Raw genomic sequence first — 15,488 nt, 5'->3', positions numbered from 1 at the left:
CAGTGTGTGCCACGGAGCGCTGGAGTGAGTACCAGAGGTCCTCTGTGGAACCATAGTGTCCCACTTTTCCAGACTCCCCCAACTGAGAATCACCGGCGGTAATGCTAAAATACAGATTTCGGATTTCTCACACATATAAACTCCGAATGAAGGGAAATGGGGCCCAGGAGTCTGCAATTTAATCCTCAGTAGGGGATGGTGACATGAGCTCAAGAATTCAGAATTCAGGAGCGTCAGCAAATTCTAGTTTGATCTGCTCAAAGCCAAGGCCTACCATGGAGCAGGGGCTAATGGGAAGGGTGCGGAACATCGGCAGAGGGTTGACAGATCAGGCCTCTTGCCTAGGCCACACTGGTTTTCCGTGCCTGCTCTAGATCTGCTCTGTTCTCTCCGCCACGCCTCTTTACCCATTTACATCTGTCTCTCTGGATCTGTGCGTCCTCCCTTCTGGTAGCAGTTTCAGCTCCTGCATCTGGATGCAGCTTTGAGCTCCTCTGCTGCACCCAGCTCACTCTCCTTGGTGTCCCGGTGGGCTCTGCGTGGCTACTTCTGCTTGTAGCCTCTCCCACAGCTTCGGCTGAGACCCTTCTCTTCAGCTCTGCTGCATTCCAACAAGCAGCTCTCTGATACAGATTTGCTTCGGCCGGTACTTGCTTCGCACCTGCTAGCCTTAGACAGTTGGGACTTTAGTTAATCAGAGTCACATCCGACCCACAGCCGTTTTAACTCAAGATGGCTACATTCCCAGCACAGGATGTGACAGGATGGTACACAGCAGGTGCCTACTAAAGTTTTTTCTCGGAGAACAGGATTTGTAGGTCTGACACAGTAACGGAGGATAGTGAAAAGGCTGCAGGCTTCACAGATGTTCACGTGAATCTCAGGTTCCTTGCCGTCAGCTGCGTGGCCTTAGGTGAGACAATTAACCTTTTTGAACCATAAGCATCTTGACTATAAATTAGAAGTGCGGTCTGGGTGTCGGGAGGCTCTTTAGCTCTTGGATTCTGTGATTCTCTGAGGTACAGTCCTCCACTTACTGGCTGCTACCCTTCTTTAGGGCCCTAAGAAGGCAAAGCCACTGCAGACAAGTCTCACAGCTCAAACCGAGCTAGAATTGCCTCCTCCCAGCACTTCACGGCACTGTGTCTGCAGATCCGGCAGGAGCAGAGCCATTCCACAGCAGCCTCCAGCCCCGATTCATCAGGCAAGGCTCTCAAATAATTCGGCAGCACCCCACCATTCACTGAAGTAATCGCTCTGGCCTCTGCCTGTGTACTCTTTTCATCCGCTTCTGTTTATCATTGTTGAAGCATTTTTAAGAATCAAAACAATTAAATATGCTAAATCTCCCTCAGTTAGCTTAGCTCTGTGTTAAAAATTTCAAGTGCTTCGATGGAAATAGCAGAGGGAGCCCTTTACCTCACACTAAGTGCGCTGCTGACAGCACCTCTCCTTGCAGGCCCTGCCTCCCAGCCCCAGAGCAGGTGTGCAGAAACTGATATTTCTGGCGTCACAGGAGGCATCAGGTGATACATGCCCAGGGGAGAGCAACCTGTTCTTTCCACAAATGGGAAACTGAGGCCAGTGGGGGCTGTGGCCCTTTGCAGAGTTCACAAATGGCTGGGATTTGAAGATGTAAGCTTTCTTCCATTCCCTTCTCATGGGATCATTTACCAGCCATTTCTTCTGGGGAGGAAAAAAAAATGACTGAACTACTGAATTAGAAGAATAGTGACAAAGATGACCAGTAAAACACACATAAAAGAGAGCGGGGAGTAGTCTGGTCCAAAAACACTTCCTGAAGTAGATTCTATTTGAACAGGAGCTTGGGTAGACTTCAGAAAGGGTGAAGTGGGAGGGGGGATGGCATAGAGGAAGCTCCTATGCCAAATGGGGTGGAGCTCAGGGCTGAGTGGAGATGAATGCATGGAACCACTGCTTCAAGGAGACCGAGAGGAGAGCGGCAAAGAAAATGGAGGCAAAATCTAGAGCAACTGGCACACGCCGTGCCCACCCCTCCCTGTCCTTACAGGTGTTTGAATGGCCATCCCACAGGAGGGAAAAGTGACGATGTCTCCAAAGCCAGAGGAAGCTTTTCTTAGCCTGAGCTGATGGCACCATGCCCTTTAAATCTTAGTACTTGCTTTCTGTTTCCCCACTGCAGATCTTACCCTGGAAGATATCAAAAAATGCGCTGGAGGTTCCGGGGGCCTGACGTTTGAGAAAACTGTCACCCTTGAAGGAATTCTATCAGGACAGTCTTGTAAAAAGTTTGGAGGCGGCACAAGTGGCAAGTGCTTCTCAGCGGGTCTTCCCAGGAACGAGGCCAGACTTTCCCAGACACACCACTTCTCCAAATGATTCTCTTTTCCCAGCTGACTACACTTCTCTCAGTAGCCAGATGCAAAGAACCCCAAGCCATGCCTCGTGTCTCTCTTTTGGGTTCACCTGCTTGCACCAAAAGTCACCTCAAAAACAACAGTCTAAAGTCCTTTCTCGATTTCAAGGGCTAGACAAAGATCCCAGCAAGAAATGGGGTAAAAGGGGACATGAAAATAGGATCTGTTGTCACTCCACTAGATAATGGTGCAGAGGGAGTAGGCAGTGTCCCTAAGAGAAGAAATTATGACCCCCATGTCCAAGCTCAAGGAAAGAATGTACATGGGGAGTCAACATTTCTTGACCATCAGTGTGGGCGTTTATAGATTCATTCATTCATTCACTCACTCACTCACCTGAAATCAAGTTTTCTTTTTCTGGGGAGGGACAGAGAACTAAAGCATTATGAATACAGTTTATAATTGAGTAAATGACAAGCATACTAAATAGACTTAAGTTATACATATTGCTCAGGTTATTTATGTCTTGGTTATTTAGCCAAATCACGCATTTCTAATGACCTCTCAGTCTCTTTTCTTGACCTGGCAAATGTTCACTTGGTAAACAACCCATTTTTTCCTCCTGACTAGCCCATCCGTCTACTTTCTTCTCAGTGTCTGCACTGAGTACTACAGTGACATCTGCCATAGCGTCTGTGGTATTTGGCAGGGAGAGAGAGCAAGAGTGAGGGAGAGAAGGAGTTAGAGAGAAAAGGGGAGAGAGAGAGAGAGATGGAGGGAGAGACTATGAGAACAAGCAGCACTGGGTAAAACCGGAACCCATGAATGAAGGAGTGGACAAATAACCATTGGCCTTCCCAGCTCTTTATGTCCATGTTGGGCTGGGCTGGCCTCTCCATGTTAGCTCCACTCAGAGGATGTGAGGTTTCTGTCTGTCCCATCCTGCTGGTTGTTGAGTACAGTAGAAGAATAGGCCTTCTAAGGAGAGGAGATGAACACTATTGTACATCTCAGCAGAACTTACCATCCAGCCCCTTGGTTTTGGAGGAAGAAGCCTAACACCATCATTCTCTTGATAGACAAAGCAAAGGCAGATTTGGCGGTGGAGAACATCATTTCTCGGGTGAAAGGTGGAAGTTCTGGCTTGAGTGGTAGCTTGACACAAAACAGCAGCGCCATCACATATCGGTCCTGGGGGAGATCGTTAAAGTATAACCCTGTTGTTATCGATTTTGAGGTAAGTCTTTTCGCAGCTGAAGAAACCCTACCGTCTATAAGGAATGAAAGTGAAGCCGACCAGATCATTTCATATTTCTTATTATGAGCCCATCAGAGAACAAGATTAAATGTAACGGCACACTGAACTGGTGCCCTTGCCCAAACCTGCCTACGGGGAAGATGTGACTTTAGTCCAGACCCGCAGGACAGCTGGGGCCAGTAAGTTTCTGACAAGTAAGTAGTAACTTGCTGTTGGCCCAGGCCCAGGTGACCAGGGCTAGTCCAGACACTTTGCAGGGTTAGACATGAAACACCAACTTGCATTTCTTCGTGCAAATTTTAAAATCATATCTGGTATATTAAGAGGTTAGAAACTTTTCAAATAACTGCAGTTAATGAATAACAATACAATTGACATGTTAAATAACGTTATAATAGAATGATTTGATATAGTTTTAAACAAAAGAAGTGAGAGAAAAACTACAAGTGGTAGCACTCCTCCACCAGAACAAACTGAAAAAAAAAAAAAGAAACCCACTTTTTCTAAGTGTGTCATATAATCTGTGACTAGTCATGTTTAATTCTTATATGACCATGGTCAATGGCATGCAAAAAGAACATTCGACTCTCACAATTGCTCCCTCAAAGACGAGCACATAGTGGAGTCTATTGCAATACAAGAATATTTCTTACTATCTCAATAAATGGAGCATTGCATCCGTACATCTAATATGGAAAGTAGATGAAAGTTAGCTTTACATGCTTTTTTTTTTATTATCCAGGTGTCCTTTCTCATCACCTGCTACTACCTTCTCTTGATCCCCTGTATAAGTATTTGAACCTTACCCATACTCACTGCTATTTATACACACACACACACACACACACACACACACACATCTACCTTAATGGCTAGGATCTGCACATGTAAAGGAGAACATGCTTTTTGGAAGGGATCGCCTCTCTTAATATTATGATTTTCCTATGTATCTGTCTTCCTGCAAGTTTAACTTTTTAACAGCTGGGCAATATTCCATCCTGTAGGTGCCACATTTCCACTAAAGGGGCGGGTAATAAATATTGAACAGATTAGGAATTGGTATCCGTGTGACAGTGCCTGGATTTCAGGCCCCCTGGACTGAGTGTTCAGCTCTCATTTGCCTCTGCCCTAGAACCTTCCTTAAAACACCAATTCTTAGCCATGGGGTAGGGTAGTTTCATTGCTCGTGGGAAATATAGCAATGTGCCAGGTCAGTGTTATGGAGATTTAGAGGAAAGAAGCCAGGGATCCTGTTAAGTAATCCCCACAGCACACACCAACCCCAGCTAAGTATCCTCTGACATGACATGTCAACAAAGTTGAAAAAAAAATCTGGCTTTGTTCCTAACTTCACAAGCTGGATTATTCTAGCTGTCAAACTGCTTTTGTTAATGTACAAGATAGACTTTTTAAAACAGTTGCTATTTCAAACTTTAAAGAAAAATATTATTGCTGTCCCAACTATTATCTCTATATCTGTGCCTATTTCACACGTATTTAGACATACAGATATTAAGTATTTAAACCAATAGATATTTCTAAGACATCACAACAGTTAAACCTAAAACTCTATTTTAACACCCCGCTTTCTATGAAGAAAAAGGTCAGATGGATTAACCTTGATTTCATTTCTTCTCCCATAAGTAAGGGACCACTTTCACGCACCTGTAATTCACATAGGGTCTGAAAATTGCTATCATCAAGCTATTAGTGATTTGGGCAAAAACTGTAAAATTGATATCAGGAGAACACACACACACACACACACAAGCTTTCACAGCCAAATATGAACTTGTGTTTATGTTGAGCAAAAGTTCCAAGGGGATGGTGGGAGGCAAAATTTGAAGACTGAAACTCTGTGGAGAAAAGAGCCTGGGGTTTGGGCAGGAGGGAAGGAGAGACGTTTGGATCCTGGCTCATCCACCCTTTCTGGGTATAACCTTGGTCAGTTCCTTCACTTTCAGCCCACCATACATAAAATAACAAAGAAAGACAGCTTATAAAGTCAGAGAGGCGATACCCAGGGAATCTTACATGAGGAAACAGAACTACAGAACTAATGGACCAGCATAAAAGCCTGCAAAAAGCAAGTGAGAGCCATGTCTCATTAACTCTTTAGCACCTGCCATCTCTTCACAACCTTCAGACCTCAACCTCCAAAATTTACCATCCCCTGAGACATGAAGACTCATATGCTAAATAATAGCCAGGTTTTAGAGTAGTGAAATAAGGCTAGTTTTATGCTTTAATAAGAGAACAGGGAGGGAGGAAGGGAGGAAGAGAAAGAGGGAGAGAGAGAGAGAGAGAGAGAGAGAGAGAGAGAGAGAGAGAGAGAGACTGAACGCAGATAAGCATACTAGGTAGGAAATACGTAAAAGTATTCCTAAAAGACCCAAAGTAGAAATGGTGTCAGCAGTAACTGTTTATAGCAAGAATTCAGATCGAGGGACTCCAAGGGCCATATCATTTTATTCTACATTAATATACGTGGTGCTAAGTATGCATTAGCTTGTGTTATGCCACCTCGTTGCTTGCCTCTCTGGCTCTGTTTACTTATCTCTAAAATGGGATACAATCATTGCCAGTAAATTTTAAGCTCTAAATTTTAAGATCCTTTCTTCTGTATCCTTCTGTCTTCCTAAAAGCAACCAGCCCTTTGTAGGAACACTTCCTGAGTGTCGTGAGAGGAGGGAAGGGACTTGAGTTGAACCTCCATCATAGTTAGGGGAAGCTGCCCTGTGGGGCTGGCCTTACCTGGAACTGAAAGTTTCCTATAATCAAGACCCTGGCAGCCCATTTCATGCTCATGTCTAATCATGGGCCCAATTCCCTGACCTTCCAGTAAGTGACCGTCTCTTGGCTGGGGTTCTAGCCAATCCTTGCTTCCCCGGTCTGAAGGCTTCCCCACTGGCCTCTGACCGCTCACAAAAGGTCTGTTTGCCCTGAGTCTTTCTGTCCACATTTCCAGGAACCCATCAAAGTTCTGTGAAGTGCCTGCCCTTGGCTTCTGACTGACCTAGGGTGGCTCTATCTGACCTAGGCAAATTCCTTCTCCTGCTGTGCCCTCAGGTTCCTCCCCTGGAAAATGAGAGCCCTGCAGAAAACTTTCACTTTATGATTTTTCTCCAAATACAGAGCATTGCAAGGGTGCTAAAGATAACCAGAAGGAATGTGACTAGAAGAGCAAGGCTCTCTTTCTCACTCTGTCTCTCTCACTCTGTGTGTGTGTGAGAGAGTGTGTGTTGCATTCATCTCTGAAAATGTGTTTGGAGGCCAAAGGTCAATGCCAAGCACTTTCCTCGTTGCCCTCACCTTATTTTTTGAGGTGGGTTCTCTCACAGAACTCCAACTTGGTGATGATTGGCCAGCAAGTCCCCAGGATAATCCTGGCTCTGCCTCCAAGTGCTGAGCTTCCAGGAGCTGGCTGATGTGGCCTGGATTTTTACATGGGTGCTTGGGAGTCCAGCTCAGGTCTTCAAGATTACACAGTGTGCACTTCACCCCCTCAGACACCTACCTTCCCAGCACTCTCCCTATTTCGCCAACACCATTTCTAACGAGAATGGCGTTCTGCTCTATATTATTCTTTCTCTTACAACCATTCCCTTACATTCACTTTGGGTCATGAGGATTCTAGAAAGCAGGCTCCACTCCCAGGCTTAGAGGGGGAAACTGAGTCTCTCGGCCGCACAGCTATACAGCAAGCAGCATTCATGTCACCTTTTCTAAGTGGTGAGGCCTTTTGCCACATGTGAAGGTAAGGTGATGGTTCTCATTTTCAGATGAAGAAGTGAGGTACAGTGGGTCACGTGACAAAGGTCTCCCAGCTGGGAGCAGGAGAACTGTGGTCTTTTTTTCTACCATTCCTACCACTTCTCAGCCCAAGGCAGCTATGCCCTCAGGACATTTAGGAATGGCCTGGGACAAGTTTGGTTTTCAGGACAAGGGTGTTGCTGGCACATTTAGCAGGCAGCATCCAGCGATGGACGCTACCCAGTCCGTTACAAACAGTACAACATTCTCCTGCCAGCACATGCTTCATTCCAGTCCACAGTACAGAGGCAGGGAAACCCTGGCTACCTCACATGGGAATGACTCTCTCCACCCACATCGCACTGCACTTAACAGCATTTAGGGAATTCCTTCCAAAGGCAACAAAAGTCCTATTAGAAATGTCTGTGTTAAAGGGTGACAGACAAAACCTGAAAACATACCTGAATACACAGAATCCAACCCACTACATGGCTCTGGCTTCTTAAAGTTCTGGAAGCAACAACCGAGTTGGGCAGGTTAGCAGCTTCTAGGTGCTCTTCTCTCCTGAGTCTGGAGAGCACCAGTTTAAGAGGCCTTTGAAACCATGTTTGGAATGGTTCTTGCATTTAACACTCACGTGACTCCTACCTAGTCACACGGACACTCTGCGCGCCCCGCCCCCCAACAGTTCCTCATCTATGAGTGGGATGCTTAGTGTCCGTCCATTCGCGGAATGGCTGTGAGGGTCCTGAAGGGGGAAACGGGGCATCTGCTGTCTGCGGCAGACCTCCCAGCAGCCTCTTGAGCTATGAGAAGGCGGGCAGAGCTAAAGGAGGGCTCCTGTGCTCTTCTCACACCTGCAGATGCAGCCCATCCACCAGCTGCTGCAGCACACAAACCTGGGACCCCTGGAGACCAAACGTCAGAACCTGCACCGGGCTTTGGACCAGTACCTGATGGAATTCAATGCCTGCCGCTGCGGGCCCTGCTTCAACAATGGGGAGCCCATACTCCAGGGCACTAGCTGCCGGTGTCAGTGCAGCATGGGTCGGCATGGCCCTGCCTGTGAGCAGATGGGAGTCATAGGTAAGCCTCGGGCACTTTCTTCTGCCCTCGCCTAGCCTGTGCCTGAGAAGACAGTGCAGAAGGAACCTTTGGGATTGCCAGCCTCTTTTTTTTTTTTTTTTTTTTTTTTTCTGGGTTCTCTTACTGACTACCTGAGCAATCCACAGCCAAGGGTTTTGTAGTTCATGGCCCATGTTTGATAGTTTTTCCATTTTCTTCTTTTTACGAAGACTTCACTGTGCAAGTCTGCAGGTAGGCTGAAATACACTGGAGGGGCACAGAGAAGACTGCATCTGGAGCATCTAGGCAGGAGATGCCCAGGCCTTTCCTGGTTTCTAGTGGTTGTCAGCAGATCTTGGAGTTGCTTAGTCTGTAGACAGATCACTCTAATCTCTGCCTTCATAGTCCTAAGACTTCCTTCCCCATTTCTCTCTGCTTTTCTCTCTTTGTAAGAATACAGGGCATTAACTTAGGCCCCAGCCTAATGCAGGTGGCTTTATCTAAATGTGATTTCATAGTAAAGACCAAACTTTCAAATAAAGTTCTTAGAGAAGGGGGCCTGGGAGTTGAAAATGTCTTTTGGGGGGATGTGATGAATGAATATCAGAAGTTTCTACTAGAAACAAAGTTGGGGCAAATAAGGTCCAAGAGTGTATAGTTTTGACATAAACTCATTAACCAGCACTGTGGAAAAAATTTATCCACAGGAGTAAAATCTGTCTTCCTTTAGGATGAAGTCAGGGGACCTGGATGTGAATTCCAGATATTTCATGAACTCTCTCTCTCTCTCTCTCTCTCTCTCTCTCTCTCTCTCTCTCTCTCGGAGAGGAGTTCAGGACTTTATACTAGGCAAGTGCTCTATGACAGATTTACACTTCAACTTTCTCTCTCTTTCTTTTTTAATCTTGAGACAGGATTTCACTAAGATGCCTATGCAGGCCTTGAACCTGGGATCCCTCAGCTTCTCAAATAGCTGGGATTACAGCCCCATGCTGCCAGGCCTGGCAAGAACCAATAGTATCAATACCTAAGTTTTAGCTTAGCAGATATACAAACCTACTTTCTTATGATGCACAGAATGAAGGCAGAGTATGCAGGTTGTAAAGTCAATGTACAAAGCAGTTTTGTTTGGCTATTGTACGGAAGAACATGTACACAGAACAAGGGAAGCCTGGATGGACAGATCAAAGCACTGTGTCTGTACCAACCCATGGAAACACAGAGTGGGTGGGCAAGAGCCACTGGCTCAACAGCCATATGTAGAAAATAAACAAAGCATGTAGTCTTCTAGCTCAGTGTCAGTCCAAAGTCTGACACAGCCGTCTCCATAATAAAAGACTAGGTTAATGGAAGAAAAGAGCTAGAACGCCATCCTTCCGACAGCTTCGTTCCCATGTGCTGCATCAGATGTGGCTGAAGCAAGGTTGGGATGCTATAGTGTAAAAGGCAGAGTGGGGAGGACTGGAAATTGCTCACATTGAGAACACTCAGGGCTGGGAGTGGTGGTGCATGCCTTTAATCCCAATACAGAGACAGGCAGACCTCTGTGAGTTTGAGGCCAGCCTCTGTGAGTCCAGACCAGTCAAGGCTACACAGAGAAACCCTGTCTCGAAAAACAAAACAAACAGAACAAGCAAACAAACAAAAAGCAGGATGGACAAGACTCCTGGGAACTGTCACACAAGGAGGGATGAGACTTGCTTTGCATGGCCATTGAGATCAACGTTTAAGACTACTAGAACAGAGGGATGTTGGCTTAATGAGGAAGGGCTTGCTTTCTGGTCCATTATGGGATGTAGGCAATGAAGTGGACGAGGCTGTAGGAAGGGCCAGGTGGAATGGTAAGATTGCCTCAAAGTAGGCTTCCATCTAGGACTCTCTGCGCCTCTGATTTAGACTAGAGAAGGACAACATAATGAAGAGTTGCTACTGTGAAGCTGAAAATAATCCAACTTGCCTTGGCTGGGAAGAACCCCAGACAGCAATTTCCTTAGTATTCAGAGGTGATCTCCTAGCTGATCTGGTTTTAAGATGAGATAATAGTGGGTTATCATGCCCTCTCTGAGAGAGTATCTCTAAGTGGGAGGCAGGGTAGCACAGCTCTGAGGTCAAACATGCCTCCAAATCCTGGTGTCACCAATTCTCATCGAAGCACATGCTATAAAATGAAATTACAGCGGTTAAACCAGCCAAGACACATGGCAGCTTCCTTGTCACCAAGCAGAAGGGAGAAGCTATTGCATGTTGGATGCTCTACTGACAGAGTGTACCGTGGATGGCTGCTTCTCTGAATTTTTCTTTTGCTCAAGGACAAACAGTTTAAAGTCCCAAACTGCTGCTATCCAGAGGAGAAAATCTGAGAGGACAGATACAGGAAGGTGAGGGAGAGCCCAAGTTTGAGAAATGCAGGTCCAGAGAACACAAACTCCATCACCAACTACTAGGTCCAACACTGTTGCACTGTCTCCTCCTGGGAGCTGGAGAAGCCATTATCTAACTCTTTGGGAATGGGTGGGCTGGGGTGGGGTTGGGAAGGGAAAGATGATAGAGTCTAGCACCAGAGCTCAGGCATCATCCTGATTTCACCGGCAGGGTATATACTAGATTGTAGACCCCTCATCCAGGCAACCTTCCCAAAGGGCCCAAAGGCCACATGACAGAAATAATGGCTCTTCATTCCAAGCCAGCATCATAGCCATGTACACTTGTGTGGGTGCTTAATCATTCCCATAAGAGCCTTATGAGATGAATATTCTTCTTAACATCATTCTATATATGAAGAGCCTGGGGCAGGAGGAATGTTAGATATCTTGCTGAGAGTCATGTGAGTGGAGAATAGAGGATCAGGGAGCTGGATCCGGGAAGTCTGAGGCTAGGACCCACGAGCTTGACCTAATGGTCACGACTGGGCCTGCCCCGTGTTATGCTGTTCCCAAGGGTTTCAGTGCGAGTACCAACCTTGAACAATCTCAGTAGCAACCGCTTACAGGAGTTGGGAGTGGGCATGGGCTAACCAGTTTGTGGATTTCAGTCAGGCCTGACTTCAAGACACAGGTGTGATACTTGGTTTGGTCATTCTAACTATTCCATTTCTAGGGGTTGGTCCACACAGCAAAGAGATAGAGAGAAAAGGGACACTCCTCTCCCAGCGTAGAGGCTGGACGCTGTGACAGTCATGCTGAGCTGTATGCATATACGATGGGCTGTGGAGGAGAAGCAAGATGCCAGGGATCTGGCTGTAGGTTGGGTACTAGAAGCTGCATCCCAACTCTCAATCCTTCTGCACATTCCTCTTACACTGAGCTAACTGCCAGCATCTCAAGGAGCTCCAGTAATGTTCCAAGCAGAGTGTGGATATCAGGTGGCCTCAGGGCCACCTCACTGAACTTTCAGCCTGACAGAGGCTAAACTGGCAAGGAAATCTATGACAGAGAAATGTGCCAGCTGCCACAGAAACCCATTAGGGCCCCTGGGAGTTGTCCCAGCAAACCTTTGCTAACGGGGACAGAGTCACAGAGATGGGAGAATCCTGCTGTGGCTGACCCATCAGGGAGGATAATTACAGTGTTGGAAGGTACTTGGAGATAACCTAATCTAATGATGCTCACAGTGAGATCTGAGGAGCCCCAGGGTGCTTGGACTTGCCCCAGGGGAGGAGGGTGAGCCCCACAGTCACCTTAGCTTCAATAGACTTGCTCCTCTTTCATCTGAATTACATGCAGCATCATGGAAGATTTAATTTAGGAAAAAGAAATAGTGATATAAAATGATGAGCAGTCCCCATTGGGTTAGTTTATACTTTTCATATAGTCAAAGCCTTAGTCTTCCTGAGGGAGACAGCCTTGCAGAGGAGCAGCCAGGGGGCCCCGCTGCCCTGGGTGGGGTTCTCTGTGCTGCGTTTCTAGACTCCACACTCAGTGCAAGCATTTGGAAGTTTCTTACTGACACTCTGTCATACCCCAGGACCCATTGCCAGACTCTGAAGAGTTTGGCTTAGAAATTCACATACCGAATAGACCTCTAGCTGTACCTCTTCCTGGATATACATGTGGCCATGGTTCTACTTCTTAGACCCTCGAATGGCTTGGACTGATACTCCCAGAGGAGTATGCTTCCTGCCTTGTTCTGCTATTTATCTTCCATGCAACCATGGGTTCCAGTTTCATGAGATGGGCTCCCAAGTGGCTCATTCTCACTCTGTCCAGAGTTTCAAATTAACTGTGAGGCTGCAAGCACAGAGGTCTTGGTTGGCTACCCAGGGCTTTTCCCCAAGGAAGGACTGTACACCATTCTGGAGCAACAAGGTAGCCTCCTGTCTTACGGCCCCAGTCAGCTGCTTCTCCCACACTCACCTCCTCCTCTTCTTACATATCCTGCAGGAGTCATAGCAGATGGCCGCTGGAGCTGCTGGAGTTCCTGGTCAGAGTGCAGAGCAGGTTCGCAGGAGAGGAGGAGACAGTGCAACAACCCCGCACCCCAGAATGGAGGTGCTCCGTGCCCAGGAAAGAGCATTCAGACACGGGCCTGCTGAGTGCCTCCGGATGCAGCCTGGGAAGGAGGCCAAAGATGCTGCTACCTGTCCTGGCTGCTGTGCGGGACTGACTCCTGCTCTGAGTGAATGCCAACCAACAAAGACCATTTTCTTCAGAAACCCGTAAACTTTTTGTTGTACAAACCTTATAATTCTTAGTCTCTACTAATTATATAGCTTCAAAGCTGCCCCCCCCCGTTTCAGGGGGTTGTCACCCCTTACTTCTCAGAACCACCTTTCTATCGTATTCCATTCAGGATGCTTAACAATAACTTGAGTGGTTTAGATACACCAGAAATTATTCCTCACAATTCAGGAGGCATCAACGGGAAAATCAAGGTTCCAGCAGGTCTAGGAGCTGGAGAGGGGGTGTTCCATTTTATATATGTCCTTTTGTTGTGTTCTCACATTGTGGAGGGCTAGGGAGTCTTTCAGCCTCTTTAATAAGGACACTAGTCCTTCTCACGAGAGCATTGCCTTCATGTCTTAGTCATAAAGCCCAGCCTACTCATTCCACACTGGGTGCATGACTTCCATTTATGGACTTACAGAAACCCCAACATTTAGATCCCTCAGCACATTCCTGAGGCTCTCTAATCTGCTTCTCCCAGGAATCAATCATATTCAAAGGCAGAAACTGGGCAAGTTTTATCAGCACAGTGTCTTCAGAGGCCAAGGGTGCGCATTGCAGACCTCAAGAGTCTTGTCAGCAACTGTCGCTGGACAAGCAGATAGATAGTCCAAGTGTCAGTTCATGGTTGACACCTGCATTGGTCAGCCTCAAAGAGCTGCAGGTGGACCTGGGAGGGTCAATCAGTGAAGATCAAAACCCATTTCCCCTGATCTTCCTGAGAAAAACCAATCACAGCAGCCAGGCTAGTGTTCGCACACACCCTAAACCTTGCACATGTTCAACACGTTTGCCAGCTGCCTTAATTAGGGTTTCTATTGCTGTGATAAAATACCGTGAGCAAAAGCAACTTTGGAGGAAAGGGATTATTTCAGCTTACATGTCCCATCCACAGTCATCATGAAGAGAAGTCATGGCAGGAACTCAAGGCAGGAACCCGAAGGCAAGAACCCAAAGGCAGGAACTGAAGCAGACCATGGAGGGGTGCTGCTAATTGACTTTCTCCTCATGGTTTGCTCATCGCGCTTTCCACGACCACCTTCGTAGGGATGGCAACACCCACACTGAGCTGGGCCCGCCCCCATCAATCACTAATTAAGAAAACACATTACACACTTGCTCACAGGCCAGTCCAGTGGGCACATTCTCTCAATTGAAGTTGCCTCTTCCAAAATGTGTCAAGCTGACAGAAAACCAGCTAAACCAATATCCCAGGCTTACCCGTGCCTTCTCTTCAAAGTTGGTTGAATTCATAGCTTTGAAGCCTTTGGAAACAGTTCCAACTGTGTACATAAAAAAGAGGAGACTCTTGGGCTATTGGAAATGAATTGTTAACATCAGCTAATGTAGTACCCAAACAAATGCTGAAGGAGAAAAACAGGAAGAGTGTCTGTTCACACATTATGTAATAGAGGCTCGTATGCATGGGGTCTCCCTGGACCTGGGTGGAGTTTTTGATAGATGAACAGGGAAGATATTTTTGAAAAAGAAATTCAGCCTGATACAAAGCTTGAGATACAAAGGGTGAGAAAGAACACTGGGAAGGGGGACTTGCAGGTGTACATGTGCTGGAGAAGGTGACTGGGAAAGACAGCAAAAACAAAGAAAATTGGGTCTATAATCCCATCACAGTGCCTGTCACATCACAAATTATTAGCATCAATTGTTATTCCCATTGATAAAACATGTGTTCAGAGGTTTATCTAAATAACCTTGGCTCTTCTGTCTGAAAGAATAGAAAGAAAGACTTTGTCCTTGCTTTCCGTCATGTTGTTAATGTACTTTTCCCTTTAAAATTAGTTTACATTAATAATTAGCTTACATTCATGATTTGGTGATTACTAGCAGCTACTTGCTAGCAAGTGACTGGAGGCCAGGTAGAAGAGGCCAAGTGGGCTCTTGAGGGCTTTCAATTTTGCTCTAAACAGGAGTTCTCTAGCTCCCAACCCTGGCTGCACAGAAGAATCACCTGGGGAATTTCACAAATCCTGGTGTCCAGAAGCTTCATCCCAGACCAATTAAATCTGAATCACCGGGGGCTGGAGTCAGCCATCAGCAGTCTGCAATGCTCCCTTGGCAATTACAAGCACAAGCAAGGCTGAACACCACTGAGGGCGGAAGAGTCATTATATGCCCACGAGGCATGGGGGTGTATGGCACCCAGAGGGCTGGGGGGGGCAGAAAGCTTGATCTTTGCTATTTTATGTAGGCTTATCAAGGACCTCTCAAGGTTTGTTTTGTGAGGTCTACTCCACAGTTAAGGAAAACAAGTCTCACGGGTCAGAGCTGTGGAGCAGATATTTCCAGCACTTGCTTCCCCACCCCTCACACTGCTCTCCCCCTCACAGCCCCAAGCTCTTTGCTATCTGCCACTGGAGGGTTCTGCACAGTAGTTTGTGGTGTTCGAGTCAG

General features: G+C 46.6%; 1 protein-coding gene across 2 annotated transcripts in view; it reads left to right on the top strand.

Annotated features, from left to right (window-relative positions):
* The window catches only part of C8a (complement C8 alpha chain), a 50,825-nt gene extending 35,990 nt beyond the window's left edge, over positions 1-14,835 (top strand). The window contains exons 8-11 of one of the 2 annotated variants that reach the window (XM_021650109.2): positions 2,165-2,290; positions 3,419-3,576; positions 8,214-8,436; positions 12,795-14,835. In XM_021650109.2, coding sequence (XP_021505784.1) covers positions 2,165-2,290; positions 3,419-3,576; positions 8,214-8,436; positions 12,795-12,946 — 659 coding nt within the window. In that variant the 3' untranslated portion in view covers positions 12,947-14,835. Of the gene's footprint in view, positions 1-2,164; positions 2,291-3,418; positions 3,577-8,213; positions 8,437-11,511; positions 11,601-12,794 lie in introns of those variants that run through there. The other variant, XM_060366063.1, reaches the window with a different exon arrangement.
* The last annotated feature ends 653 nt before the right edge of the window (positions 14,836-15,488 follow it).

The sequence above is a fragment of the Meriones unguiculatus genome, chromosome 12 (assembly GCF_030254825.1).
Source record: "Meriones unguiculatus strain TT.TT164.6M chromosome 12, Bangor_MerUng_6.1, whole genome shotgun sequence".
NCBI classification, from domain to species: domain Eukaryota; kingdom Metazoa; phylum Chordata; class Mammalia; order Rodentia; family Muridae; genus Meriones; species Meriones unguiculatus.
The sequence above is the reverse complement of the archived record's forward strand: the minus strand, read 5'-3'. Positions and strand labels throughout refer to the sequence as shown.